This window comes from Pomacea canaliculata, linkage group LG12, assembly GCF_003073045.1.
Source record: "Pomacea canaliculata isolate SZHN2017 linkage group LG12, ASM307304v1, whole genome shotgun sequence".
Taxonomy (NCBI): Eukaryota; Metazoa; Mollusca; class Gastropoda; order Architaenioglossa; family Ampullariidae; genus Pomacea; species Pomacea canaliculata.
Genome location: NC_037601.1, coordinates 23,210,423 through 23,238,145, shown reverse-complemented (window position 1 = coordinate 23,238,145; position 27,723 = coordinate 23,210,423). Strand labels below are relative to the sequence as shown.

Genomic DNA, 27,723 nt, shown 5'->3' with positions numbered 1-27,723 from the left:
AGCTATCAATTCCAGTGCAGCTATCAAAAGTTTTGATATTCAGTAAATGAAATAATAACTACAAGACTCTTAGGGTATAAAGAAACTACAGTGTCACAAATGGTGGCCACGAAAATGAAAATAGGTTGAGGGGAGAGAACACATTCAAACTAAAAGGAAGAGATTTTACAAATAATGTTAACATGTACTGCAGTTTAATTTCCACAAAATGCTGGCACACACACAATCTCTCACAAACAAATGCTCTCACTCTTGTCATTTGTTCCATTATGGCTAGATGCATTGAAACTGAAATGAGCATGTGATGTTATAATGTATTTTTATTCTTGTCAGCACTCAGATTCATAAGCTACAGAGTTCTTGTGCACAACAGACCAATGCAAACTGCTTCGCAATATCGATTTCACCATATCATACCAAGATCAAAATAAATATTTTGTAATTAGTCAATTATTACTCATGTTTCCATTCAATACCAGACTGCATACAAAAGTAGTCTCAAGTTCTGCCACGTTTATCCAAAATGTCCTGAAGAACTTCAACAATAGTCTGCAAATCTGCCAGCCCGCCTAGTTTCTTCTGTACTGGACCAATGATAGCATTAGAACTTTCATCTCTTCGTTTTAGCACCTTCTTCAACTGAAAATGAAGTAAAAGCAACAATACATTTTTAAATTTCATATTGCAACATTTTCATACTGTTTGTTTTAAGAAGTTGCATACTTAAATATTATATTCCGTAACTGGATGCAACTACTATTGTTTGAAAGGCTATAAGGACGAACATGAATATATTACTGTAGACCTTACATAAGGATCGCTGGAAAAATGTTTTGAATGTTTCCTTACCAATGCTCGATTTGTGTCCAAAATCTCAGTGATAGTCTTCTCAATAATGCTTCTGTCCTTAATTATATGCCAATGTTCTCTGTCTAAAATCTCTGTCACTCCCAGCTGTGGACTTTTGAACAGGACTACCAGCAGCTAAACCACAAGATAACAGAAAAATAATACATGGGTTCATTATCAAGAACATGTTCCTTTATAATATAAGCATGTCATAGACTGCATCATAAACTTTTACTTGAGTCATGAAAAACACAAGACTGGCTGACAAAGTGTACTGTTTGGAGACTATGAGACACACTATCAAAGTGTTGCTAACTGCATACAGCCAACATCCGTGCAATAACTTGAGATATAACTTTTGAAGCAAAGTTGGCAGAGAATCAAGTGAGATATTTCTCAGGCTGCGAGCATGTGACAGACATCACCAACTCTGGCTAGTAATTTGTCAGACAGTACTTGTTCATACTGGAGCTTTGATAGTCACAAATCTCAATAGGCAGACCACTTTGCGTATGACAATCAATGTTTTTCACAACCATAACAATTTAATGATACTTGCAGTTCAGACATAATATAATGAAATCTGGCATGACTGCTTACTCCTCATGACTCTGACAACTAGTCAGCCTATTACTTGTCTGCTGTAGGGACTGAAACGTTTACTTTAGAAACTTTAGAGCTCTTGAGAACTGAAAAATGCCTAATGCAAAGTAGTTGATGTGCTGAACAGCTTCACCTAAGATTCAATTCTTGATATGTAGCCAGATGTTTGAGAACATGTAAAACCTTTCTTCAGCATATGAATAGAATTAGAAGTAAAAGGTGTTGGCATCATCAACAATACACTGTGTTGTTTCATTGTCGTCGTTGGATGCCATAAAGTCTAAAATGACAGATAACTATGTCAAAATTGAGGACTGTTGCAATCACTATGAAGTCAGAATCATCACTGACAGCTGAAATCATGACAGGCAATCACTGCAACACAACTGTTAATAAATAGCTGCGATAAAGATGCATCCGTCTCAAGGTAACATTCTAAATGACAGAGAGAAAAGGATACCTTTTGCAGGACAGCCCTAGAAATGTCCTTTGAAGCAACCAGATCACATATTTCTCCTAACGATTCCAAAGGGATGGGACTGAAATGTTTATAAAACATCCTTTTTAGTATGACGATGTAATAACTTGAAACATTACAAGGTGGTGTAAATTATAATCAGTGTATTCTAAATCCAATCATGCTTATCTTGTCCAGTTATTGTGTTGACAGAAACAATGGATTTACCATGAGGTTAACATGTCTCTAGATAAAATTAACCAATTTATTCAGCATCAAAACATATATTTTTCAACAAAAACAGCCCGGAATCTGTTTTATTATATGTCAAAATATGCAAATGTGGTGTTCTCTTGAATTTGACGACACCCCAAAACCGTTATTTTCATGAGGCGAAACTGACCTTAATAGTAAACTTCTTACATCCATTGAAATAAATGATGAGAATACATTTTATAGCTGCAGATGTCTTATTCTGGAATAAGTAAAGATTTTTAAAATCTAGTCAAAAAAGCCAAGTGTGGTATGTTTGTGTATGTGTGGTTCTGTTTGAAAATTAATTAAAAGCCCACCTTTTGTCTGATTGCCACCAAATTTGTCAAGAATATTTTTTTTTTGTCTAGGAGAAAGTGGTAGACTATGTTTAAATGGTGTATCTCACTCAGAAGCATGTTTACTTTTTATGATTATTTTTTCACATTTTAAGATGATAGCAGTAGTTTCAAATTAAAAAAACCCCAATTACTCCACACAAAAAAGAAATTGTGACATACCTCACACACAGCACAAAGTTTTACAACGATGTAATTTAAGAAGTTATTACAAGTGAGAGCAAAAGGATAAGCGGGAGGGGTGTGAGTGTCTTTCTCTCAATGTTTCACCAAAACCCTCACCAGTGCTTCACAAAGCAAGAAATCAGAAATGTAAAAGATATTGAATTCCGACAGCTCATTTTCCGCTGAGATGAGCTCAATGCACTATGTATAAAAGACTACAAATGACCAGTTAACCAAACAACGAAGAAACACAAACAACATGTAAGATGGATGACCAGGTGGCAGCATGAAAAAATATGCAGTCAGTCATCCCTTGACCAGTTCCTGTCATTGGAGTGGCGGCAAACATGAAGTGCATGCAAACAAGATGAGCTGAGGAGTGGAAGAGCTTGCTGATGAAACCAAAGGTATTTCTTGAAGGGCTGGCTTTTGAGGCCCGACTTGTAAGCTTTGAATGCAGACACAGTCTGACAAGAAAGGGGCTGAGAATTGCAGACTGAGCCGGAGAAGAAGAGAAGGCAGTTCCCAAATTTCTCCTGTCTGACACGTGGTTCACAGAGGGCAGCACAAATGATATATGTAACTGACTTGGGTGGTAGGGCATCAGTAGCTCTGACAAGTATGTTTAATGAAACAACACTAAAAATACACAGAAAACTATTGACTTAATTTATTAAACTGTTGTTAAAATGATGATGTAATGTGGATGTCATTTGTGATTTGTATTAATTTAAAATGAAATAATAAAGTTGATCCACATCATGCTGTAAATAAAAGGGATTTTTCACTGACTGAACAAAGTAGTTCAAATCTTTTCTCGCTTAAATTTCTGAGAATAAACCATGAACATCACACTCACCATTCAGAAGCTTTACAGTTCTGTGCGCGAAGCAGACCCACAAATGCATTTAGCAAAACGTTGATAACAGCCTCCTTATCTCTTGATGGTTTCTTCATCAGTGATTCAAATAAATGCACCAGGCCGTCCTCTCTCTGTTTAAAGAGAATTCTATTATCTGTGAAAATACACTTAACTGTTCTAGGAGGCAAACTGGATCAAGTAATGGAAAGTTCTTTGTGTGACTTCCTCTCCTATAAAATACTTTGTCAATAAGCACTAAGAAGAAGCTGACTAAAATAAAATGTAAGAAAGATGAATAATGAAAGGGATACAAACCACAAGTGCAGATGCTGCTCCTAAAGGAATGTCATATATTTCTGTGATTCGCTTTCTTGTCTCCCCTGGTAGTTCCTTCAAGCATGCCTGCACATCTTCAACAATAACTACAGAGTCTAGGTCTGTGCCTAGGGGAACACTCTCCCTTTTATACAAGCAAAGTGGTGGCAGATTGGGTTCTGGCATAAAGCGATAGTCTAGCACCTTTTCCTTATCCCTCATAGAAACTGTTTTACTGAAGATATTAAGAAAAAAAACAACAAACTAAAAACCATCACAAGAGCCATACTGACATGTCAAGAAACATATTTTCATAATCCTATGCATGTTTTTTTTTAAAGCAAATGTTTCTTTTAAGCTTCATCTAATCCACCATGTCTTAACCGCATGAATGTTTTTGCAGTGCTATTTGGTGAGGTGTGTATAGTTTAAAATGTTGTCACTTTATACTGATTTTCTTATGTACAAGACTACTCTTTTAGTCTTTTATAAGACTGCAGTTTTCAAGAATCAACAAAAACATCTGTCAAATCAATCAGAAAAAATAAAGCACATTTGAACAGAGTATTGAATGTGGAAGAAAACGCTGGCCTAGAAGAACAGCTTTATTTCAAGAAGGAAGAGTGCTCAATAAAACAGTCAACAAAGCAGAATACTCAAGCAAACCATCAAAAATTTTCTGACTTTTAAATAGCAGAAACATTTTTTGTTACATTCCGAGTAGAAAATAATGAATAAATCATTTTCTCACATTTTTTTCCACTTACCTTATTTGAGCATCAAACGAGCGAGTTTCATTTTCAATTTTACCCCCAGCCTCTAGTATTTCAATCTGTCTCTGAATTTCAAAGTCTGAAAGGCATAAAATAATTGAGAGGAGTAAAGAAACTACATGTATTAAAAAACAGTCATAGGGCACATATTTCTTTCATGTGCAAGGGAGAGAGAGAGCGATAATAGATCAGAATTGCACTAAACTTTCATATGCTGTCAAATACTGCACAAAACACATCGAAGTAAAATCTTTTATGATGTTGAAAGCAAGTATTGAGCAAATGGGAGTGTAAGATTTATCCCTGTAATTGATATAATCTGATAATAACAAATGCTCACCTATAGCTTTACTGACATTTCTTATAGAGTTTATGTTCTTCACTTCAGTTCGAACCCCAAACGGTTGGCCTGGCTTGTGCACAGAAATATTTGCATCTACTCTCAATGATCCTTCTGTTTGACAAGACGTGATACATAAAAATGCAATAAAAATATATTAACATTCTCCTAAAAATTTATCACCATTCTGCTAGAAATATGAGGCCTCAACGTTTGGTAGCATTTTTGCAGTGTTAATACATCATATGTAAAATCATATTTGAACGGCAGCTTGACTAGAAAAAAGCAAATCACAAGAGATTTCGACAACATCTAAATACCTAATTGACATAAAATTCCAGATATCTCACTGCATTGGCTGTAGTCCTTATAACGGAAATGTGTCATGTTTCATTACGATGTCACAGATCATGAATATTTGAATGTACATGCTTATAGTTGAAGGCTTGTATTATGAATAAAAGAAGACTGATATCACATAAACTGTGGTGTAAACAATAATTTGTACTTCAATACTGACAGACCTTGCATACGGCCATCACAGGTGCCAATTTCACACAGAATAAACTGCAGTTCTTGAACAAAGCTTGCAGCGTCTTCCCCGTCCCTCAAATCAGGTTCTGTCACCAGCTCCATCAATCCCACTCCTAAACTCACAGAAAAATAAAAGAAAAAGAAAGAATTACAACAGACAACAGCTCAAAAATATACACAATGACCAAAATAGAACAGCAGGTAGTATAAATATGTGTGAAGGAGCTGCAGTTTAGGCACGGAGTGCAAACCATACACAAGCAAATGAGTAACTTTAATAACAACCTGATAGGTGTGTACAACAATTTAATACTTAACTTTGAAGATGCATGATACTAAATTCAGAAAAGCCGTGTGTGCCATGTGAGAGGCAACAGAGGTATAGAGTTGAGTGTAATAAGCAAAGGACTTTCTGGAAATGGCGTGAGAGAGAACCAATAGAGATAAGGGCTTTGTATATAAACAAAGTCAGCTCTCCTACAAACCCCTGACTCAAGGCCTGAGAGACCCTAAAGGTCAAAGGTATGACTGTTGAGAGCTGTTTATTAACTAGTATAGCCTAGATCTTACTGGTAAGGTAAGACTCAAACCACATAAGGGCAGAACTCAAAACCATAAATAGTAGTGAGGCAGCTAAGCAAGACTGAATGATTAATCATGTCAAAGGCTGCTGACTGGTCTAAGAAGGTGCTCATCAACATCTTCTCCTTATCCAACAAACAAAAAAATGTCCCTTATGACCTCCAGCAAGCCTGTTCCTGCACATGGGAAGGGCGTTTAGAAGACTGAGACTGAAGAATGAGTTAGACTCAACTTAATAGATAATTCAAGGCAACTTTCCTAGCACTTCAGAGGTCAGACGCTACTGATTTAATAAGATGAAGCATGCGAGCTGCCTTGTTGAGTTCAAATGCACTACCTGCCCTGTTGAGGTCAATGAGACTGATATTGTCACAGTGATTGTGAAGTGACTTCCCACTGTCTTGTTCCAGCTGCAGTTGCAGGATCTGACATGATCTCAACTCCATGACAGAATTATGTCCAGCTCCTTTAATGTGATGAGGATAGTCAACACGTCCATTCTGGGCAAGCGGCTGCCGCTGCTGAGTGATCTGGTATCCAGCCTGTTTGCACAATATCCATACATTTCAATAACTGTAAAAAATAGTAAAACATTTTTTTCCACAAATGAGGTCTGAGCTCAGTACAAGGTACTACTTCCCAAACTCCTAGTAAACAACTCCCTTTCTTTTAAGTACACAACTGGAAACTTGCAGCAACAGTTTAAAGTATCAAAGGTATTAAAGTAGAACTTCAAAAGTGCTTCAAAAGAATTGTTATCTACCATCAATTTATATTCTCTTGTTTAAAAAATAAATTTAATTATTTTTTATAAAAAATTTCTTTTTCTTAACTCCAGAGGGTACAGAACTCCACTGCACGCCTGGTGCTTAAAGGTAGGAAACAGGACAATGTCACTCCTCTCATTCATTTTTTGCACTGGCTACCCATCTTTTCTCACAAACTATCTTTGTTGTGCTTTAATTTATTTGCAGGCTCTTGTCCTGATCATTTTCCTAAACTTCTCTTGCCCTACCTTCTCTAGCCAGACTAGTCCGCTTTTCATTTGATGACTGTCTCTATCCCTGTCACCAAAACAACATATGGTCATTGAATTTTTAGTTACTGTGCTGCAAAACAGTGTACTCTCTTCTCTTCCGCCATCTACCCACTATCGAATCTTCTAAACGCGCGCTAAAAACAGATCTGTTCCACGAGACTTACTCCTTATACCAATAAACATAGTTGTCAATAGTGTTGTGATTATAGTCAATTGACTAGTCTGCCTGCTCATCTTCCTCTGCACATTTATGACACTCTCCATCCTTACTGCTAGTTCCCTGATTCCTTTTTGTGTCTTCTTTGGTTGTCTTTTATTATTAGTCAGCATAGTTGTTACATCTTTTTTACTCTGTTCATGTCTACTGCACTGAGAGGATCCTTTGTAAGCATGATTTTGCACTTTATAAATCATATGTTTACACTAATTATTATTTTGATTAATGGTAAGAATATTAATTTGTTAACAAATTGCAACTAGAATATGACAATACCAATAACCTAGTGAAATTTGCAGTGAAAATGTCTTACAGGAAGATCTGCATAGAAGTAATGTTTCCTGTCAAATCTAGAAATGGGATTGACTGTGCAGCCAAGAGCCAAGGCAGTCAATACACCTGCTTCCACACACTTCCTGTTCAGCACCTGAAAAACCATGAATCTTTGTTCCTCACATGATCAATATACTTTAGATTTTTTAATATCTACCACTGAATTTCTGCAGACATTTTAAGTTTTGTCTTTTGATCTTTCAAAACCTTGTAATTTAGGTTTCTAATCTGTTGACTATTGATCTGATAAGTTGTGTCCCAGCTTTTGCTATTAAAACACCATATAGTGCTTTTCTTTGTAGTTTTCTTCGGTCAAGCTTGCATGATTCTGCCAATGTTGTGCTTGGTTGAAGATTTATAAGGGAACTAACTCCTTAAGCAAGCATGAATCTGCTGGTAATTTGACGTTAAGATATAGCTACTTGTGTCATTGGTGACCGATTTCTCTTTGGGGCCTGCATCGATTCAACGTTTGGCATTAGAATGATGTAGTCTTGCATGGGATGATATTTTCAAACTGGGGCTGACTCAGCTCTCGTGGGTGGTTGATATAGCTTAGACAAAATGGTTTTGTATGGGAGGTAACCCAATGAACAAGAAGTCTTGCTTCAAAATGTACTTATTTTACTTCATGTTATTTTCGTAAAGAGTCATAATAGAGGGGCAGAAATGGTCTAATGTACATAATTTTTTTAAACATGTGACTTCAAAAAAGTCATAATAGAGCACAAGAAGTTGCAGTATGGAAGGTCTTAATGAAGTGCATGGTTTAACTGTAAAATAATTTAATCAACGTACACACAAACATATCATTTAGAAAAAAAAACTATCCTAACGAAAGCAAAAAATGAAAAAAACTCAAGAAATACGATTTTGTGGAAGAAGTTATTTGGTGTACAATACATAATCCACAACCTGTAACTTCTAGCCACACCTTAAGGAATAACTTACAGGAAGAGTGCCTGGAAGCGCCGCATCAAAATTAGAAACTTGTGAGTTAACAGGAGCTCCATACTGAGTTGATGCACCTGAAAACAGCTTGCTTTTTGTGGCAATCTGTGCATGGATCTCCAGGCCTACAACGCTTTTCCACTCTGATTTTCTGTAAGTAAATATATTAACGGAATGATGAAATACGCATGCCTCGTTTATTCTTTAAACATATTCGTTTATTCTTTAACGAATATCTACTGAAAAATAATTACACAAAGGCCAGACGTTCTACTAGCAGAAACTTCTATCAGTGTGAAGCTTGTTCGAGTTTGATGCTGTGGTAGAACTGCATTCTGTATCACTGTATTAGGCCGTTGGCTGTGCCAACTAGTGCAGGAAAGCGAGCTACCACCCGAGACGATTTCAATAACTGTTATTTCTAACCTTGGCAACGTGGATATACAATCAGTACTGACGACATTTTTCAGCTTGCTATTTGTGTGAAACTGTGATCGATGAAGCCTTTTACACACTGTGCAGGTGCGCGAAGTCAGCGCATATTTCGCGATGGTTGCCGCCATGTTGGCAAGGGAAGTAAGTAGCGCTGATGTTGTTGTCGGCCTCAAGTACACAAAACAAATAAATAACATAAATAACACCAGTAACAGTTAAAGTTTACTTCAAACAGAAAAAAGACACAGAAGTAAATGTCAGGGTTCAAATTAGGCAGAAGAAAGGCTTTGAAGCGGGGCGGAATATCAAAAATAAATGTCTAGCTTAAGAATTTATTTTCGTTATCAGCTGTAGCTCGCCTCACGTTACGGAAACACATGGCAGAGTTTAAATGTTTAAATAAATAGTCTTTTCCTTTTACGTACTTACAGTACACTGTGTGAAAACTCCCCCTGCAAGCTACCTTGAATGCATGGCTACAACGTTCTTTTATAACTCAAATAAAAATAGTCTAAATAAGACATGTCGCAGTTCATGGAGTGTGACAGTGTCACATCATTACAAGACCGAATCGCACACCTGTGCTACAACCACTATGCTCACCTGCCCAAAAAAGGCAAACCACAAAAGAATAAAGAATGGACGCTTATGGCAGCTGTTGTTCTTCAGAAGCAAAGTGGTCAGTCATATATGCTTCAAGAATCTTATATGTTATAGGACTGTCAATTTTATTTCATGTATTTCGTTCTTCCTGACAACAGTGAAAAAACTGCTGCTATTTGTAGCAGACTATATAGTTTTCAGTTCTGAGTTCACCATTTTTTGAAAATGTGCATGAGTCTACAACAAAAAATCAAAAGACACAATTTGTATTCTTGTTATCTAGGGAACACAGAGTCTGAATTGAAGGTGGTGTCAATGGGAACAGGATCAAAGTGCTTAGGAGAGTCCAGAATGTCTGAAGCAGGTGAAGTAGTTAATGACAGTCATGCAGAAGTCATTGCTCGGCGAGCATTTCTCCTGTAAGTACAAGTTATGATAACTAGCAGCAAAAAACAAACAAACAAAAAAATAAAAATGTGATTAGATACTGTACTGATACTGATAGATATAAAGGCTAATTGTTAAACACAGCTTCAGTCATATAACTTGTATAAACAGTTGAACAAAAAGTAAATTAAAAGACAAGGTACTTTGATAAATATAATCAGGCAAATAGCTGTTCCCCCTCCACACACACACTCACACTCACTTTAGAATCTGTAAGATTGCAGTTAGCTGTAATTACTTGATCAGCTGTTTTTCCTTTATCTTGCATTGAATGTTTTCATTCTCCACATAGCAAAATGCACTCTACAAATTCAGTAATGATTATTATGAATAATAAAATAATAATAATAATCTCTCAACAGCTATCTATATGAAGAGCTAAAACAGGTCTATCTTAAAGAGGGCAGTGAAATATTCACAGAGCCATCTAACAAAGCAGGATACAGATGTTGTTTAAAGCCTGATATCATCTTCCATTTCTTCTGTAGTCACACCCCATGTAAGTAATCAGTATCTATAGAGAGAGAAAGAGTGTGTTTGCACCCTTATATAGTGCATACATGTGGGGATATTAATATGTTTCGAATCTGCCTTCAGTGATGAGAAAAAGCATTATATAAATAAAATGTATGTGCAGTGCATATGTTTTTGTGGTGTGTGTGAGAAAATTTTGTTTATTTGCATGTTTCTAAAATGGGTGAGAGTAGATTATGCAAAATTTTCTATAAAGGAATGGCTTTATGTGTAACAGGTGGTGATGCATCAATTTTCCCAAAGACCGAAGTGCATTCAGAAACACCACTTATAAAAGACTGCACAAATATAAGAAAGAGACATAGTCAGGATGCATATTTTCAAGAAGCAAAGGTGGTAAAGTTAGATGATGTTGTGTCTGTAAGCAGTAGTAGAGATAACACTTTAAGTTGTAAGGAAGTGGATGGAGAAGAGAGTAAAAACAACAACAAAAAAGATGCATTGTCATTCACCTGCCATGACAGTGTGTCTCCTGTAGAAGGGAAAGCGGAGAGTATCGCTGTTAAATTCGTATGGCCTGGAACACATGCAGTAGATAGAAATGATCATGTTTCTGACACTTCAAGATGGGAACACCACGAAGATGTGTTACCACTGGGTCAGTCTGATGCTCAAACACTTTCTGTCAGAAGACCCAAGGTGGCTGAGAATGTATATGAGCAGGACAAGGCACAGAGTGATCATGGAGGTCAGACCATGTCAGGAAGGATGGAATGTTTGAGAGATGTGCACAGAACAGGTGCTAAGTGTGTGCCGGGTGGGCACCAGGACCTCCATCTCAGTGGGGAAGGTTATCACAGGCTGGGTGTGCTTCGAACCAAACCAGGAAGAGGGGAAAGAACTCTGTCCATGTCATGCAGTGATAAAATGGCCCGCTGGAATGTGCTGGGCTGTCAAGGATCATTGCTGTCTCATTTTTTGGAGAAGCCTCTCTACTTTGAGACAGTTATTATTGGCAAGTAAGTAGTGTTGTATACATTTGTGTTTGTGTGTGAGAGGAGCATTGGTGGGGGAGATTGCTGGAAAGAGAATTAAGTAAAAAGCAGGTCACTCTTTTGGTTAACATCATACTAAATTTCATTATAGGTGTCCATGGAGTGAGGAGGCACTTCAGCGTGCCTTGTATAACAGAATTTCTGCATTCAGCACCAAAGCTCTTCCTGGTGGGTTCTACCCTCACTGTCCCAAGTTCCTGCAGTCCAGTCTTCAGTTTGAGCACAGCTGCATCAGTGTTGAGAGCAACCTTGGCATAGACACGGTGGATGATAGTCATATTGTACCATGTGCCTCATGTGAGTGTTATCTAATAGCACAGTCAGTAAACAGTTGTATGATGGCTATAAAAAAAACAAAAAGAAAGTATTTTTTAGAGGGGAACGGTAGATGCAGACAACGAACAATAAAATACCTTTACTAAATGAAATTCTTCATAAACTTGCTGAGAGGTTGTGAAAAGTCATGGGCTGACACACATCCTTTTATTAAACATTAGAATGCCAATTTCAGGTTTTCATCATTTCCGATTGGCAGGAGAAGATTCATTGCTGTTGTATAGGAATGTTTTGAATGTAAGAGAATATGGAAAACTAAGTGTTGTCATTGTGAGAACATTCTCATGCAACTTTGATGTGGTATTTGGACTGTGTTGTTGGCTGACCTAATGTCTCAGTTTGTGTATTTCAGCAATAGTATGGTACTCATCACACCAAAAAGATGGGAAACTTGAAGTTATTGTGAATGGAAGGAGACAGGGGGTGACAAAAAAGGATATGAACAGACTACAAGCAAGGTCTGTGTACCAAAGTGATATACTAGGTTTTATTCTGTTATCATCAAATAATTACAATGGAAGAGTCAAGAGTACACAGAGCGACTATCAGTAGCAACCCCAATCACTTCTTTTGCTATACTATAATTTTCATGAACCAATCATCTTACCAGTGGCGAGGTAAATTGGCAAGTTGGATTTAAGTAATAGATACTGTCACTCTAAATCAGGGGTGGGCAATTAATTTTCCCAAGGGGCCGGATGAGAAATTGGGATGGTTCTAGAGGGCCGGACTAATATAGTTAACTCAGTTTTACCCAATACTGTATGTATAGTATATATACCGGCGGGCGGGCCAGCGGGCGGGCCAGCGGGCGGGCCGGTCAGAGACAGGAGGCGGGCCGGATCCGGCCCGCGGGCCGGCGTTTGCCCAGGTCTGCTCTAAATTGTTTCCAATCAAAATTTTGGGATTCAAACAACCCATTTACTTACAGTCGTGTCTAAAACACAGGTGCCTGTCAATTTTAGGAAGCTGCCATGAAGGAAAACAAACTGACTCTGTTTTGTGACACAGGAGGAACCATTTGACTGGTATTTTATGCCATGCCAGTTTTCTTTTCTCAGCTATAGAAGTTGCATGGTATGATCTCTGGATCTATGATGTCAGCATCTGGATGATCACACTTAGAAAACAGGAAGTGAACGTGGGAAAGAGATAGCTGTGATGAAAATCAGTGTCAAAACATGGCAGTCTCCTTGTACCAACTACAAGCTGTGTTCTAGATGCAATTGTAAGTGAAAAGTTGCTTTGCAATCATAATTTTGAGCAGAAATGATTGAGTAATGTCCCTTCACCTAAGTGGCTGAAGGGGACTAATTCTTTGTTGTTTTTTCTTGTCAATGGATCAACATCAAGTTTTGGTGTCAACTACTCACCTGTGATGTCTGTTGAACTGTTCGCCTCCATTATGGATTCTTCTTCAGTGCTTGTGCTGCACTGTTTCTTACAATAGACATCTTATTCCAATAACGGCTTCTGTCTCATGTTCTTTGTTTTGCCATCTTTCTTGATTTTTGACTTTAAAGTATTCTTCACCATCTTTACTGACACTTTTAACTGTGCTAGCATTGTGGACCATGCTGTTTTCCGTTTATTATGTACGAACCATGTGCATTGCTACATGTTGTGGAGATTAAATTCTGGATTTATGCGCTTCAGCAATGTGGTCTGGCGATAAGATGTGTTTGTGCCATCCTGCATCTTGCTCCGTGTGCTGGACGTGTAGCTGGACTGTTGTCTCCTTTGCTTCTTCAGTGCCAGGACTGAGTCTGTTCTCTACTCTGTTGCCCCCAAACTCCAAATTTGGTATTCCAATGAATCTGTCTTTTTACTGGACTACACTTGAAATTCAAGACATTGCTTATACCGATCCTTGCTTTGTGAAGATCAACTTCAATGGAAAGTCTGGTGCTGGCAGGGAGTGAGTGTAAATGATAAGAACACCAAAACTTAGTTTTTGAGACCAGCATCCATTATTATGTTTGTGTTTCTTTTCATAAAGCACTTTAATGGTGGGGAAAAGCGCTATACAAATCAACTTTATTATTATGTCAACATCATTAAGTTCAACTTGCTATGCTGCTTGCTGTGAAACTTTTGTGTCTACTGATAGTGTGACTAAAGTAACTACTGATTGAATAAAGGAACCACAAGTGACAGTGTCTGTTATGTGTAAACTAATTATGTTGCAGGAGTTGCATTAGCAGTTCTTCCATGTTGGTTCAATTTAAAGAACTACTAAAACAGGTGCCACAAAATGTGCAGCCACTGTCAGTCAGGTAAGAACCATTCCTTTGCTTTTGCTTTCTTTTAAACAAAGCTAGACTTTGACATGCTTCAATAATTATAAGTAGAAAATAGGTTTCAGTGTTCTACAAGGCTTCTGCATTTTTTATTGCATGTAAATAAATGTGTCCATTACACTTTCTGTTGGATGCTTAAAGTAGTTGGGTTGGTTGTTTGGTAGCAGGTAATGCTGTTTCAACTTTTGAGGTAACATCATGACAAGAAATGGTCATTTTAACATTATTGGCAAGCAAAGGCGCTTTGAAATAGTGATTCAAGTATGAAAAAAAAAAATTGAAAAAAAAAACAAACCCAGGCATGCATGCACTGCAAATCATTTTTGATCTTAAGGTGTTTGAGATGATTCCCAATGGTCCATATCTATAGTTTTGCTGAACCATGCAGATGTTTTCCCAGCCCATTCATTACCCTGATGCATACAAACGGATACATTAGCAGCAAAGAAAATTTGTGCCATGGTATTGTAATTGTTTCAGAATGCTAGATAAAGGGAAAGGTCTGGACAAGGCCACATATGATCAATGCAAGAAGTCTTCAGTTCATTATCAAACAGCATGGAGCCAACTTTTTCAGGCACAACTACACACTTGGCTACGGAAGTCAAGAGATAAATATTACAGTTTTGCTTAAAGAAGTTGAGTTAAATATTCAGTTATCTAGGAGTACAAAAAGTTACACATACACTGGTTTGTATTGATGTTGGAAGGCAGTAAAGAGAGGTGGGCAGGGGAAATTGTGCATTTATATTGTGTGTATTGAAATCATGGAAAATTGTTGTAATTGGCTGACATTTAGGTTTCATTCTTTCATGTAGTTATATTTCAATTCAAAGAATACAGCTTTTTTATGATGGAAATCTTTTTGATTTCTCTATGTAGTCAACTTATTTTGCTGGCAAATGATCACAGATGAAAGAAAATCCAAACTTCTTTTTACATTGTGCTTGTATGTGAAGTGAAGAGAGTTGTGGGCATGTTCTGAAAAATTTTGCTTGTGTCTACAGGCTGCTTTTGTCTGACTCTTGGTCCACTTGTCTTTTCTTCTTCACTGCAAAGTCATCATAAGTGCCTTAATATCTTTGGATCGCTAGCATATAAACTGTTGACACTTGACCTAGTCAGCTTCAATCAGATCAGTCATGGTTCTTTATATTTGGCAGACGTCATCTGCAAATCATTATTATTTGTTTTCTTTTTGGGCATTGTAGCAAGTGAAAATGACAAGTAGGCCAAGTGCTGTTTAACAGGGGCTTGTAAGCACAACCAAACTTTTACTGTGACTTGTACAATTGGTTGATAACCGTGTCAGATTTGCTCCGGCTGCAAGAGTATTTCTATGCACTGATCAAAAATATATGGCTCATGCATGTAAAAAGTATTTTTTTTGTTTAACTCAACCTAAGCATACTGATGTGTAAATGAAGCTTTCATTCGCCTATAAAACAACACCATTGTCAGTAGCAAAAGTATTTAGCTCATTTTTCTATTTTTGGCCATGTTCTGTACATCACACACACATATATAATTGTATTGGACATGGCCAGTCATCTGTATGATCAAAGACTAGAATAAGTTTCCTGATTCTGAGAAATGCAGAAACATTTCATTTACCCACAGCATAACAGAGGCATCAAATACAAAAGAAATTATACTTCCAGCAACGAAGTAGAAATGTTATTCACAATGTTGTCTTGGACGGCTCTGTAACTGTTTTGACAAAAGTTTTCCCCAATCAGAAAAGTGCAAACCTTTGCTTTTAAAGACATTTGTACTATGTTCTTGACATTTTGCTAGATACATTTCTCTTAAAAATAAATTTATTTTGATGATTGTGACATGAGCAAGCATATGAGGATACTGAAGAAAGGACTATGGGAGAAAATAATGTGCTATTTACAAGATTATGACAAAACATTCCATTTGACTGTTGAGATCATTCTAAAGGTGAGAACAGGATGAGTTGATGACAAGTAACAATATCACCATTCAGGGCTGTTTACTGTAAGTAGGTAGCTATACACAGTGTATTTAGCCTTTGAAGTCACATTAGGGACCTAGTTTCAAAGACACACACTTCATAAATGGAACTTTCAAGCCAAGCTTAGTCTACCATGACAAAATTCCAGACTCAAAAGGCTCATGGATGGATATAAAAACTTTTGTTATGCTCATGTCATGATTGATTTTAGAAATGTGCAAATGAAAGCTTACATAATGTTTTGCTATAGAGATTAACATAATACAATACTATGCACCACTGCTTTAGCAGCACCAGCACTTTTGTGCTTTACTGACAGCACTTCAGTCCACCAACTTTTGCAGAAACTATGTAAGATGCAAACTCTTGCCATTGACTTTTTAATATAAGTGCTCTCTACTGTTCTTTAAAACTGATCAGTGTGTCAGTTAACAATAACAATAGCTGACCATACCTTGTCCTTAACAATCTCACTGACATTGTGTCCTGCAGTAAGCATTCACTATAGAAATGGAATCCCTCAAGAAAATTGGTTTCTATGTCCACAAACTTTCTCTAGGATTATTTTCAAATCAGCAGCTGGTAATGCCTACCTATTCCTTATAACCTTCTCTCCTGCCTACTTTTTCTCCATCCTCAAAAGCCAATTAGACAAAGGTCTACAGGAGAAAAAAAATTGCATGTTGATTTTAAATTTTGTCTGCATCAGTTGTGGAGGTGACACTGCAGCATTTCTAAAACATGGGCATATACTCATGTAGATACACTAAAACACAAGTAAAACAGCTAAGGCATCAATAATCACACAAGCCAAAGCCATTATGGCACACTGACAGCGTTCTTGCATAAATTAAGTAGCATTTAGTTCAATAAAACATAAATACAAGTCACCCTTACTATGCACAAGCTGCATTTTTGAGTTTTAAAAGCCAGAACATGTACATTGAGACATCTAGGAAGAAAACATGCATGCTTTGAAAAAAGCTTTCAACTGTCAAGTATTATTGCACTGTCAAGATCTTTATATGAGGATATACAAAAATGGGAATCCCATTCTCCTTTCTGTACAATATAGAATGACAGGATTATCCCCTTATCCTGACTGTACAATACAGAATGACACAGCCTTCAGACTGTGTGCGTACTGAATCCCTGTTCATTGGTCCATTATATTTCAGTCACTCCAACTACATCAAAATAAAGGAAGAAACCAAAATTAAAAAAGCTTTTAAGAGACAATTTGCATCACTACAAGTTAGAGCCTACAATTAAAAAAATAGCTCTATAGTTTTATTACACATCTGAAAAGTGAGTCCAATTTTGATTACAAAATGACTGCAATACAAAATATCTTTCTATACATTCAAAAAAGTATTACTTCTTTTCACTACTGATGACATTTACGGGGGTCATGTATAGTTGCAACATCCTAGGTTTTATCACTTCACAGCAAATTAAAACCATAGTATAAATGCATCATAGGATGGAGTCTTAGGTAAATGCATCAGCTTCTGCTTGTAGGTCCACAAAAAAAGGCACCAATGACCAGCATTGTAATTGCAATTTCTGTCAGAAGAGTAGATGGAATTCAGTCTCTATAAAAATGCGTTTTAGCCTAATTTATCATCAAAAGCAGCTGTGAAAGGTGTCCATTCAGCTACCAGTTGATGTCAACTGTGTTTCAGTGATGTGACATTAGGCTGTCTGGCATGGAAATGGCAAAGTAACTGCACATATTATACACACACAAAACTGAAGTGGATAAATTATTATCACACACTTTATCCATGCCACAGTAATTCACGAAAGACTACATAATGAGTAAGCTGAAGACTTATAAACAGACTTCAGAAATAGACTAATCATCTAGACCTCTTATCCACAGATTCAGTCAATAGTTCTGTCTGCTTACAATCCAACAATCTTAAAACCAATGTGTTTTTGCTGAGCACAGTGACCCAACTAGCAGCTCAATGTAGCAGTTTCAGAGAGCAGCAATTATGAAAGACGTAAACACATGGCACAAGGGTGCTGTGATAGCCAGTCGTGGTCCTTGCACAGCAGCTAACACTGCCAATCAAGGACTTGACCAACAGTTGCTTTCTTTCCTTTCACACATCTGTCATACATGATCTGTATAAGCTTTTGTCACTGTCACTTCATCTGGTTCTAGACCACTTTTCAGGGTACGCCGTACTGCAATTAAAAACAAAAAACTTTTAAGATTGTGGTTCATGTCATGAAACAGTATGCTTCTGCATATATGCATACAGCCTGTTAACCTTACATAGCTTTATATGAACAGAGTTCCTGACACTGTAAATTTTGACCATCTGAAAGCATTTTTATTTTTCATGTACTTATTTTATTATTTTATGTAAGTAGGTGTGTTTGGCATGTGTGCATGGGTGTATGCATATGCTATGAACTACTATTGCAACAGTGAATGGTTTATAATACTTTCATTATTAATATTGAAACATTTTTCTTTATTAATGTGGCTACCTGCATTAAAAAATGCAACAAGTTCTTAAGTAACAGTCCATTTTTAAAGACTAAACTACCTTACAGCAGGAAAGAATAGTTCAACACTGGGGTATGAGGCAAAGAGCACCCTAGTGGTAATGTTTCGCTAATTGCATCTATCTGGCCTGCCAAGTACCATCTCAGCAGGGCCCTGGGTCCAACAATTGTTTCCTGCTGTAGGGAGGAAATTTGGCCTTTAAACACTATGAGATATGAGCTCAAGGCTAAATATGCATGTCCCATTTTGATCATTTTGCAGAAAATAGTATTCAGACATGGCAGCATTTTCAATCACACTCACATTTAGATAAGTCTTGTTAGGGAGTTATTTAGTCTTTTAAAAACTATCTTTTCAAGCTAAATGAAATCCTCCATATTAAATGCAGTAATATCAAGCAGTGACAATAGTGTAAATGCCAGTTGATGATAGCTGAAACCAAATTAAGTAGCAATGCACAAATCACCTCAACATTTAACCAGTCTCAGCTTTGGTTAAAGGGATTATTAATAAATATTGAACCTCTGTGAGGCAAGAGTATGGAAAATAAGGACTGATTCAATGTAGTTCATTCCTCTGTGTTTGTGAGCATGTGTGTGTGTGTGCATGCAAGCATGCATGTGTCAAAAAGTACATGCACAAGAATGATCATGTAAACTATGAGCTATTCCAAAAACCCAGGCATTTTACTTAAGTGTTAATAGGCACACTATTAAAATTTAAAATGAATTAAGATCTTTGAAACCAAATGTTGCTATGATAAAGATGTTATTTTGTTGTTCTGGATTAATTGCTTAGCAAATCTCCTTGCTTAGAATAAGAAGTAATAAAAGAGCAAGCATGGCCAAACAGCAGATATCAGTATCTAAAGCATCAAAGGTTCTACATTAATTTTAGCAACTTTGTGTCACTCATTCTACAGTCTTTCCAGCAAAATGATCGTTGTTGCAGTGATTAGCATCTCATTGATAATCTGCTGACTATCGTCAAACTGGTCAGTCTGCATATATTGACTGTAGGAAAGACAATGCTTCTTACAAGAATGACACTTGTTACGTGGATGCTTATTAAAATCCCCCTCACATTTTTGTGTATTTTTGACACCTCAAAAGTAACTTGATTCTGAAATAAGGGTTTGTATAGCAAAGCCATTTGAAGGGCATGATGAAGTTGGATGAGCCATATAAGTGCAATATCTGCTTCTAAAGCCCATAAATCTGCTTAAAAATTATACAACAAATGCCATTTCTAACACACAACACTATGAAAACTGGCATTTCATGGTGCTTCCATTGTGTTAGAAAATGCGCAAAATCATTCATGCACAAGAAGATGATGCTAGTCACAGTTTGTATGGGGTTTTCAGCACCAAGAAACAAGGTAATCACAAACAAGGGAAGATATTTACAAAAAGATATGGCACCATGCAATGTAAGCATCATTACCATTTAAATGAAGTTTAACTTCAAGTATCTGAATAAAGACTGTTCACAGCTGACAAAGGAAGAAAACAAGATATCTGAGACAATGTGCATCAGTTTTATCATCACCAGTCTAATGCATGCCTCATAAAACAAGGAAAATAAAAAGCCAAGAAAGGTAAAATCAACAAAATACTTATAGATATTCAGTCTTTCCTTCTTTCCCACAAAACTACTATGAAACAAACTTAGACAACCAACCCAACAAAGCAGATTTAAAGACTAAAACCATTTGCAAGATCATGTTGCATAAGTGCAAATAGCTTAGGGAAAAATATTAATAACAGACCAAATTATTACTGGAAAACTGAGCACAAATAAATGACACATCAAAATAAAACATTTACTAGCAACACTACCTACATTATTATTCTGTATACAAGCAGCCAAATAGCCATTCAGAAAACTAAACTGCAAATGACTTGGAAGAGGCAGGCATAATCACATGAGTTCAATAGTCAACAAGCAGGATAACACTACAGCCACCTGAAGACAGTAGCCTGCAAGTCACTTTCCCAGTCACTGACCTCGCTTCCCCACTTAAACATTCGACATCACAACCAGTTATTGTATCATCGTTACCTGTTGTATCATTTAAGTTTGTTCCCAGTTTGAAGATGAACATTTTAAATATTTTGTTAAGTATTCGGGCTAATAGATTTCTAGTGATAAACAGACAATCAGTTATTTTCAAATGGTAAAATAACCTGAACATGAAATGTTTAAATATCACTAATGCTGTTTAAGTATGGCTGCCCCTCTAGATCACTATGGTTTATCTTCAACCGATTTCTGCAAACACTTTATTATTATATAAAAGCAAAAGCCAACTTTCTACAACCAATGGCATAAAAACATTATTATATGTTCCTTAGAATGAGACATATCTTAAAAACAAGGAAGAAGAAAAGGAAGAAAGGTCTCCTTTTGTCACTTAAATATGAAATAAGAGCTGAACTGCATAAGTGAAGGCATAATCATTATGAATGAAAACTATGTTCCTTTTTGGTAAAAATGAGCGAAATGCATGCTCATTATCCCAGTATGAACAAAACATGTTGTTTTGTCAGTATGGCCATGCAAAACAAGAAGCTGTAACATGACAGCCATGTCAGAGACTGAAAATAAAACATGCAGATGAGACTGGCATCACCTTGTTTACCAGAAAAGCCATAAACTTTCTCTCTAATATTGTTGCAAGAAGTGATTTAAAACAAATATGTGTGCCAATGCAATCTAATGAGCAATTAACCACAAATACGCGTCAGCAAACACAGAACAGGCAATGTTACCTAGTTATCACTATCCCAAAATGCTGTAAAGAGAAAAGAAGGATTGAAAACAAATACAGATAATATCTTGAAAAACACAGCTTGATGTCGAAGGATAAACTATAAAAAAACTACACATCATCCAAAATAGCCAAACATAATAACCACTGATTCCCAATTACAAAGTCAACAGGACACACAACTGCAGTGAAATCCAAACACATAGGGCATAAATGTGTCCTTTTCACCATGAAATTTGTCTCTTGCATTGTAACAGGTAATCTCTCAATTGTGAAAAAAGCTAGAAGCTGAACCAAAGACATGGCAAACTCTGTCCCACAAGCTACCAAAATAACCCTCATATAACCTGCACATGAGACAAGGTGACAACAGTGACACTGATCCACTAACAATTACTGTCACAAAAAATGGTTCACTTCAAAAATGAAAACTTACAAGACTTGCGTTGGTTTCGAGACCGTCTGCGCTCACGTGGCTTGTTGATGGGTGCAGCTGCAGTGCGAACACACGCCTCAAGAATCTCATCGTCACCTGTGTCATACATCTCGGAATCTGTTGTCAGCCCACCTCGAGATGATCCCAAGGACCTGGCATCTAAAAACAGCACAGAAACTACTGTTGGTTATCTTCTGATTCCTCAAACAGGTCACATCAGCTTGTGACCACATTTCCTATAATATAGGTACATAGTATTAATGCTGTATTTATTTTGTTGCCCCTTCAAATCTGCCAGGCTAACTGGTCTCTTTGCTCAGTAAAAGCTTACCTACTAATCCTGCAAAACTTGAAATGTTTGAGCATAACTTTCCAGTTTTAGTTTTCCCAGTTGCCCTTTCTTCATTTTGTTTTCGTTTCCAGGGTTCAAAATTATCTTTTGTGCCTGTCTGGTGTGCTCCTGGCTGTTTCTCCTGTCTCCTTCATATCCTGCATGCAATCTCTTCTTGTGTTCTTTGTTTTTAATGTGCCTCTTCTTCTTACATGCCTTGTTATTTTTTACTATTGCACTTCATCTATTGTGGGGACAAGTGTGTTTCAACAATAATAATATTGCTACCATGGTAAATGCTACTAAGAAATTAACTTCATCTCACCTAGCTTGCGCCTGCTCTTCTGACCAGGAAATCCTCGCTCATCTGCGCTGGCATAGCCATTCTTCAACAAGTTGTGAAGTTGGTCATCATCCTTTGCTCCAGACTTAGCAAAGTTCTCAGTCTGCAAGCATCAGAGGTCAACTGATAAAACTTACCTATTTAAAGATGTCATGGATTGACTGTGCATAAATATGTGACACTACCTGAGTGAGTATGGTGCAAGCAAGGCAGAAGTGAATGAGTGAGGGTGAGTGATAAGTGGCTGAAGGGAGGCAGTTTTTTTTCCCCACAACAGTGAAGGATGTAAGATAGTCCGAATGATGTACTGGAGGTAGCTTTGGGCTTTGTTTTGTGTATGCTACCTTGCCTAGGCAGAGTGAAAATGTTCCCTTTATGTGGGGTAAATTTTTTTCTATTAGTTTATGAGTGTTGAACTTTGTGCAACTGAAGTACTGTTGTAAAAGCGCACAAATGTTTGAGAAAGCATCATGCTTGGACAGAAGATAATATAAAAAGGAGTTTGAATGGAATATGAGATAAAAATGCTAATAAGTAACGTACAAGTTACAAGTTGCAGTTGGGGGTGCATATGTTCCTGGTGATGCCATAGTGGCACAGAGGATAATCATCCTGTGTTAAAGACCGGCTAGCACCACCTGCCAGATTACCAAACGACGAAACCCTACAGTGTATCATGTCCTGTGTTCAACTGTGATTGTTCTGAGGAAAATTCAGGGGTGTTACTCTCCCACTAGAGTTACAAACACCATCAACAAGAAACTCCAGACCTTTACCAACCGATGCCTACACCATATTCTGGGAATAAGATGGCCTGAAAAGATCTCCAACAGCAGCCTGTGGAAAAGAACCAACCACAATGCCACTAGTCAAGACATCACAAAGCGCAAATGTAGCTGGATAGGACACACCCTGCGCAAACCAGCTGACACCACTGCCAGGCAGGCACTTGACTGGAACCCTCAGGGGAAGAGGAGAGTTGGGAGACCAAAGCAGACTTGGAAAAGATATGTAGAGAGCAAGGCAAGGGATGCCGAAACCACATATGCCAAACTGAGGGAGGCTGCCCAAAACCGGGTCCGCTGGCAAGATGTTGTTGCGGCCCTATGCTCCTCTAGGAGAAACAAAAAATAAGCTAACTCTTTCCCTGGAGCAGTAAGTGGTTCCCATGTGTAATTTGCAACCAAGTAAGTCTACCTGTACCGGGAATTTTTTCCACACAGTGAAAACACTAGCTTGGATGGTGTAATTCATCCGCATTTATAGGTGAGCTTTGAAGTAGAACTAAGTTCTTTGCTTCATGGATTTCATGTATCAATGAGAACTGTGTTTCCAGCCTGACTGTAAGTACTGATAAAACATTAGCCCTTGTGTCAGAAGATCCAAATAAGCGGACGGTGGAATAATGCATCCAGTGTATATGTAGAGATACCTTGAAGTGTAATAGATTATGTTGAGACCAAACTTGAACTGTGGTATTTTGCATAATTGACTTTGTATTCTTGTGTGGGTTGATGGGAGAAACAGTTTGACCTTTGTCTCATGAAAGTCCTTAAACAGTTCACAAATATATATGACATGGGTAGCCTAAGTCTTATTATTTGTTGAAAGAATGTGCAACTGTCATGAATGCTTGAGTTTGTGTTTGTGATAAAAGAATATACTGCTAGAGAAGATATCTGGTAAACATTGCTGTAACTTTCATCCCTTGATTTAAAAAAAATTTAGAACTAGCTTCAGAACTGTGCCTCACCTCTACAATCATTTTGCCTCGAGTCTTTTTCCGCTCCCGTTGGTTGGCTTTCTTCTCCATCATGTGGAGAACCTTATCACGGGTCGTGCGATATTCCAAGGCAAACTCACTGATCACCTTGCAGAAATGGTTGATTCGCATTTCCTTGGCTTCATGCACAGGAAGTCCCATGTACAGCAGAAGTTTGTGATATCTGTAGCAGTATGTAGACTGTATGACTGGTGTCTTTGAGAGCACAACTGCAGAAATCTCTATCAAATCAATGAGGTATCCTCTACATTAAATATCCCCAGGGTACATCTCAATCATTATCATTAAAATAGAAATGTTCTGGAGCAAAGTACATGAACCAAACAAAGTCTGTTTCCTGTAGACCAAAGGAGAACCTGTAAAATTTGGTTATGACTGGAAAGAATTAGCACATCACTCAAATGCGCGTGCACTCGCGCACACACACACACTGCCACACTCTGATAAGGTAACATAACCAAGTGCTGATTATAAGCAGCAAATCACAGCAGCATCTTACCTGTTAATAATACGCCTGTATATTATCTGCAGGAGCATAATTCTTTCAGCTGCATCAGCCAGAAACAAGGACATTCTGCAGAACAATTGGACCAATCAAGTGTAAGATATGTATTGTCTGTCTAGATCTCTCTGGCTAACTAGATAGCTGACAGGAAAAGTTCTAAATATATTGCTAAATATGCTCAGGAATGACAAAGTCACAGGGGTTAATAATGTTAAGTTATTAGTTATTAGTACTTTATGTTATGTTAGTATTTTACTGCTATGGGTTTGAATTTATCTGGGAATGTCAAGGGGTGGGCAATGCTCAGTGATTTTAAAGAGAATTTAAGCTATGGCTCATAGACTGCTTTGAGCAAGATTGGCACAGTAAAATACTTAGTAATGATTAACATTCATTCTAAAGCTCATAAAAGTCATCTTTAGTGTTAAGTAAGCATATTAATTTTAGAGATTCATTAATCAGATTTCGACTAAGCATTTCAAATCTAACCTGCCATAAGCAATGTTACAGGACTTTGTTTTCTGACTTAATAATATGCCCCCATTGCAACTGTGAAGAAACTGAACTGCATTCTGTGTTTATATGCCCAAAATACAAAGATCTGTGCCAGCTGTGCATTTCTGAAAAATATTATTAGTTTCATTTATCCATTTTATTTGAAAAGTAATTACAGAACATTAATCCAAAATGTTGCCTTTTTTCTTTTAAAAATTATGGTTATGGGCATGAGTCTACCAAAATAAAGCAATTATCATTGTCTGGCTAATTAGAAAACTGGAAAATTGGACAACGACTAGACTGAAGTATAAGTAAAGACATGAGCAACAGATTGTAATATAAACAATTTTCACAACCAGCAGAGACTTCACTTACTTTCCTTTCAGATCTGTAGAGCTGCCATCATGCTTCAGAATGGCACGCAAGTGGTCCCATGATGCTTTGCAGTCATACTCCATTTTGTCCAGTTTGCGCATCAGCTCTTCCCAGTCAATCTACAGAAGAAAATATAGTTGCTACTTTCACTTCAGCTTTCTCTAATTAAGAAGATTTTCTGCCTACCAAAGCAAAGACAGAAGCAATAAGAATGATTGTGATCATGATTCATAAATCTATGAATTACAGAGGACTAAGAGAAAGTGCCACAATGGAAATTAAAAGCAAAGACTGAATGAGCACCAAAACCAAGGTGGTTCAAGTAAGCACAAGCCGGTTGTTGATGTTAGCTGCTTACCCTTGAACACCGAGTTATCGAACCAATATCGGAATAAAAGTCAGATGTGTCGGGGAACTGCTCCAGAATCATGTTACACATGTGATATAGCAATGAATGCTTGTGAACTGTGTCCTTGACTTCTGGTACACGTTGCAAAAACTCAATGCTGAATGCTCTTGCCTGTAATAATCACAAAATTAAAGAAATTATACATATTAATGTTGCTTCCACTGAAAAAATTAGCCTAGGTATATAGAATCTTTATCTAGGTGGTAAAAGATCTTAGTCATTCTAAAACTTAAAAATTTCAGAGATAAAAAAGAATTTACATTTGAAATATATTACATTTTATAGCCTGCAAGTTATAAAAAAAAATGTAACTTAAGTCTGGTAGAGATTTCACTTACTGAAGCCCCATTCAGAAAGTTGCCAATGGCTAGCACAGCTGACAATATGCACTTGAAGGTCTTACTGGATAACAAAATTTCTATACCCTTCTTCAGGTCCATCAGAGGCTCAGCAACCTCCTGCAACAGTCAATGCATGAGATTGGCAAGCAGTTGTATTGCACGTATTAGTTTACTTTTGACTTAAAATTCTTACAGCTCTATGCCAAACAAACAGTAAGCTGCAAAATATAGAAAAATGAACAGTTCTGCCGATTAGATAAAAACAAACAACAACCATGACTTATAAGTGAATAACAATTCTTAACCAACCTGCTCCAAAGTCTCATAATCTAGTTTAAAGAGCCACAGATGGAGACGAGCCTCCAGTTCAAAGACGGAGCTGAGTGTCAGAAGGAACTGTTCTGCTGTACCAAGTGGGATGTCAGGATTTGCCATCTGAGCCTCAAGGATCTTAGTTTTTTCTTCTTCTGTTGGTATCATTGTCTGAAGGATTTTCTGATATACAAAATAGACTGGAATTCATGGTGATGAATTGAGATTGGAAGAAACAAAAAAAGAAGTATCATCTAAATAAATACAGCCCGTCAGAAACCTTCATTCTGTTGCTGACACTGTTTAACGTTATAACTGAGATAGTACAATAAATTTTATTTTATTATAATAAGCTGGTGTGCTTGTAGTGCTGTAAAGAAGCTTGTTTACAACGTAGATTTTTTTTGAGACTTACTTTTGTTGTTCAATCTCACCCCACAAGTCGAAAGTAAATAACATTCTAAATTCAGCAAGGTTATGTACTCCACTGACCTCAATGCCCTCCTTGTTCATGATTGATGTGTCCATCTTAAGGATTGCAGACTTGATTGTTCGTGGAGGGGGTAGCACTGTGAGACCAATGTTTATGGCATTTGACCGTTTGGTATCCAACACCGTGATCTCCTTCTTGCCACTGGCATCTTGTTTCTGATTCCATGACAAATAACTTTACTTATCACAATGTTTCAGTGTTGTTATAATGCATAACTCTTGCACAAATATCACACAAGAGCAAACTTGGCACAACCAGTCAAGCTAACAGCAGCTCTGACTAACAGAACCCTACTGACCATGATAAAAAGTACCTTGAAGAAATGCAAAAGTAAAACAA

General features: G+C 37.2%; 3 protein-coding genes across 10 annotated transcripts in view; 1 reads left to right on the top strand and 2 right to left on the bottom strand.

Annotated features, from left to right (window-relative positions):
- Window positions 1-175: 175 nt before the first annotated feature.
- On the bottom strand, window positions 176-9,273 carry LOC112577153 (glutamyl-tRNA(Gln) amidotransferase subunit B, mitochondrial-like). The gene is made up of 12 exons (XM_025260138.1): window positions 9,058-9,273; window positions 8,632-8,782; window positions 7,661-7,774; window positions 6,429-6,633; window positions 5,500-5,622; window positions 4,976-5,089; window positions 4,630-4,714; window positions 3,863-4,097; window positions 3,545-3,678; window positions 1,913-1,991; window positions 850-984; window positions 176-639 (listed from the first exon to the last, which is right to left on the bottom strand). Exons 1-12 carry the CDS (start codon window positions 9,261-9,263, stop codon window positions 499-501), a joined length of 1,722 nt encoding a protein of 573 aa, XP_025115923.1. The 5' UTR covers window positions 9,264-9,273; the 3' UTR covers window positions 176-498.
- A 282-nt stretch (window positions 9,274-9,555) lies between these two features.
- LOC112577152 (tRNA-specific adenosine deaminase 1-like) lies at window positions 9,556-15,145 on the top strand. Its single transcript, XM_025260137.1, has 8 exons — window positions 9,556-9,745; window positions 9,953-10,088; window positions 10,479-10,615; window positions 10,868-11,609; window positions 11,737-11,942; window positions 12,334-12,439; window positions 14,171-14,257; window positions 14,762-15,145. The coding sequence occupies exons 1-8, from the start codon at window positions 9,589-9,591 to the stop codon at window positions 14,913-14,915; spliced, it is 1,725 nt and encodes a 574-aa protein (XP_025115922.1). The 5' UTR covers window positions 9,556-9,588; the 3' UTR covers window positions 14,916-15,145.
- A 602-nt stretch (window positions 15,146-15,747) lies between these two features.
- LOC112577151 (FH1/FH2 domain-containing protein 1-like) overlaps window positions 15,748-27,723 on the bottom strand; it is a 38,122-nt gene continuing 26,146 nt past the window's right edge. For 5 of the 8 annotated variants that reach the window (XM_025260128.1, XM_025260131.1, XM_025260129.1 and 2 more), the window contains 10 exons: window positions 27,384-27,539; window positions 26,889-27,074; window positions 26,577-26,696; window positions 26,188-26,349; window positions 25,830-25,948; window positions 24,951-25,025; window positions 24,422-24,614; window positions 22,651-22,771; window positions 21,995-22,153; window positions 15,748-18,458 (listed from right to left, as the gene is read on the bottom strand). In XM_025260128.1, coding sequence (XP_025115913.1) covers window positions 18,385-18,458; window positions 21,995-22,153; window positions 22,651-22,771; window positions 24,422-24,614; window positions 24,951-25,025; window positions 25,830-25,948; window positions 26,188-26,349; window positions 26,577-26,696; window positions 26,889-27,074; window positions 27,384-27,539 — 1,365 coding nt within the window. In that variant the 3' untranslated portion in view covers window positions 15,748-18,384. Of the gene's footprint in view, window positions 18,459-20,231; window positions 20,281-21,559; window positions 21,583-21,994; window positions 22,154-22,650; window positions 22,772-24,421; window positions 24,615-24,950; window positions 25,026-25,829; window positions 25,949-26,187; window positions 26,350-26,576; window positions 26,697-26,888; window positions 27,075-27,383; window positions 27,540-27,723 lie in introns of all 8 variants that reach the window. The other 3 variants (XM_025260134.1, XM_025260133.1, XM_025260132.1) reach the window with 3 other exon arrangements.

What these genes read in the sequence shown, in the direction of transcription:
- LOC112577152 (XM_025260137.1), top strand. Translation starts at nt 9,589, where the DNA reads ATGTCGCAGTTCATGGAGTGTGACAGTGTCACATCATTACAAGACCGA. An exon ending in GCTCGGCGAGCATTTCTCCT is followed by an intron (nt 10,089 to 10,478) that starts GTAAGTACAAGT and finishes ATCTCTCAACAG; the next exon opens with CTATCTATATGAAGAGCTAA. An exon ending in GTGCAGCCACTGTCAGTCAG is followed by an intron (nt 14,258 to 14,761) that starts GTAAGAACCATT and finishes TAATTGTTTCAG; the next exon opens with AATGCTAGATAAAGGGAAAG.
- LOC112577153 (XM_025260138.1), bottom strand. Translation starts at nt 9,263, where the DNA reads ATGTTATTTATTTGTTTTGTGTACTTGAGGCCGACAACAACATCAGCG. An exon ending in CGCTTCCAGGCACTCTTCCT is followed by an intron (nt 7,775 to 8,631) that starts GTAAGTTATTCC and finishes ATGGTTTTTCAG; the next exon opens with GTGCTGAACAGGAAGTGTGT. An exon ending in TGGACACAAATCGAGCATTG is followed by an intron (nt 640 to 849) that starts GTAAGGAAACAT and finishes CTTCATTTTCAG; the next exon opens with TTGAAGAAGGTGCTAAAACG.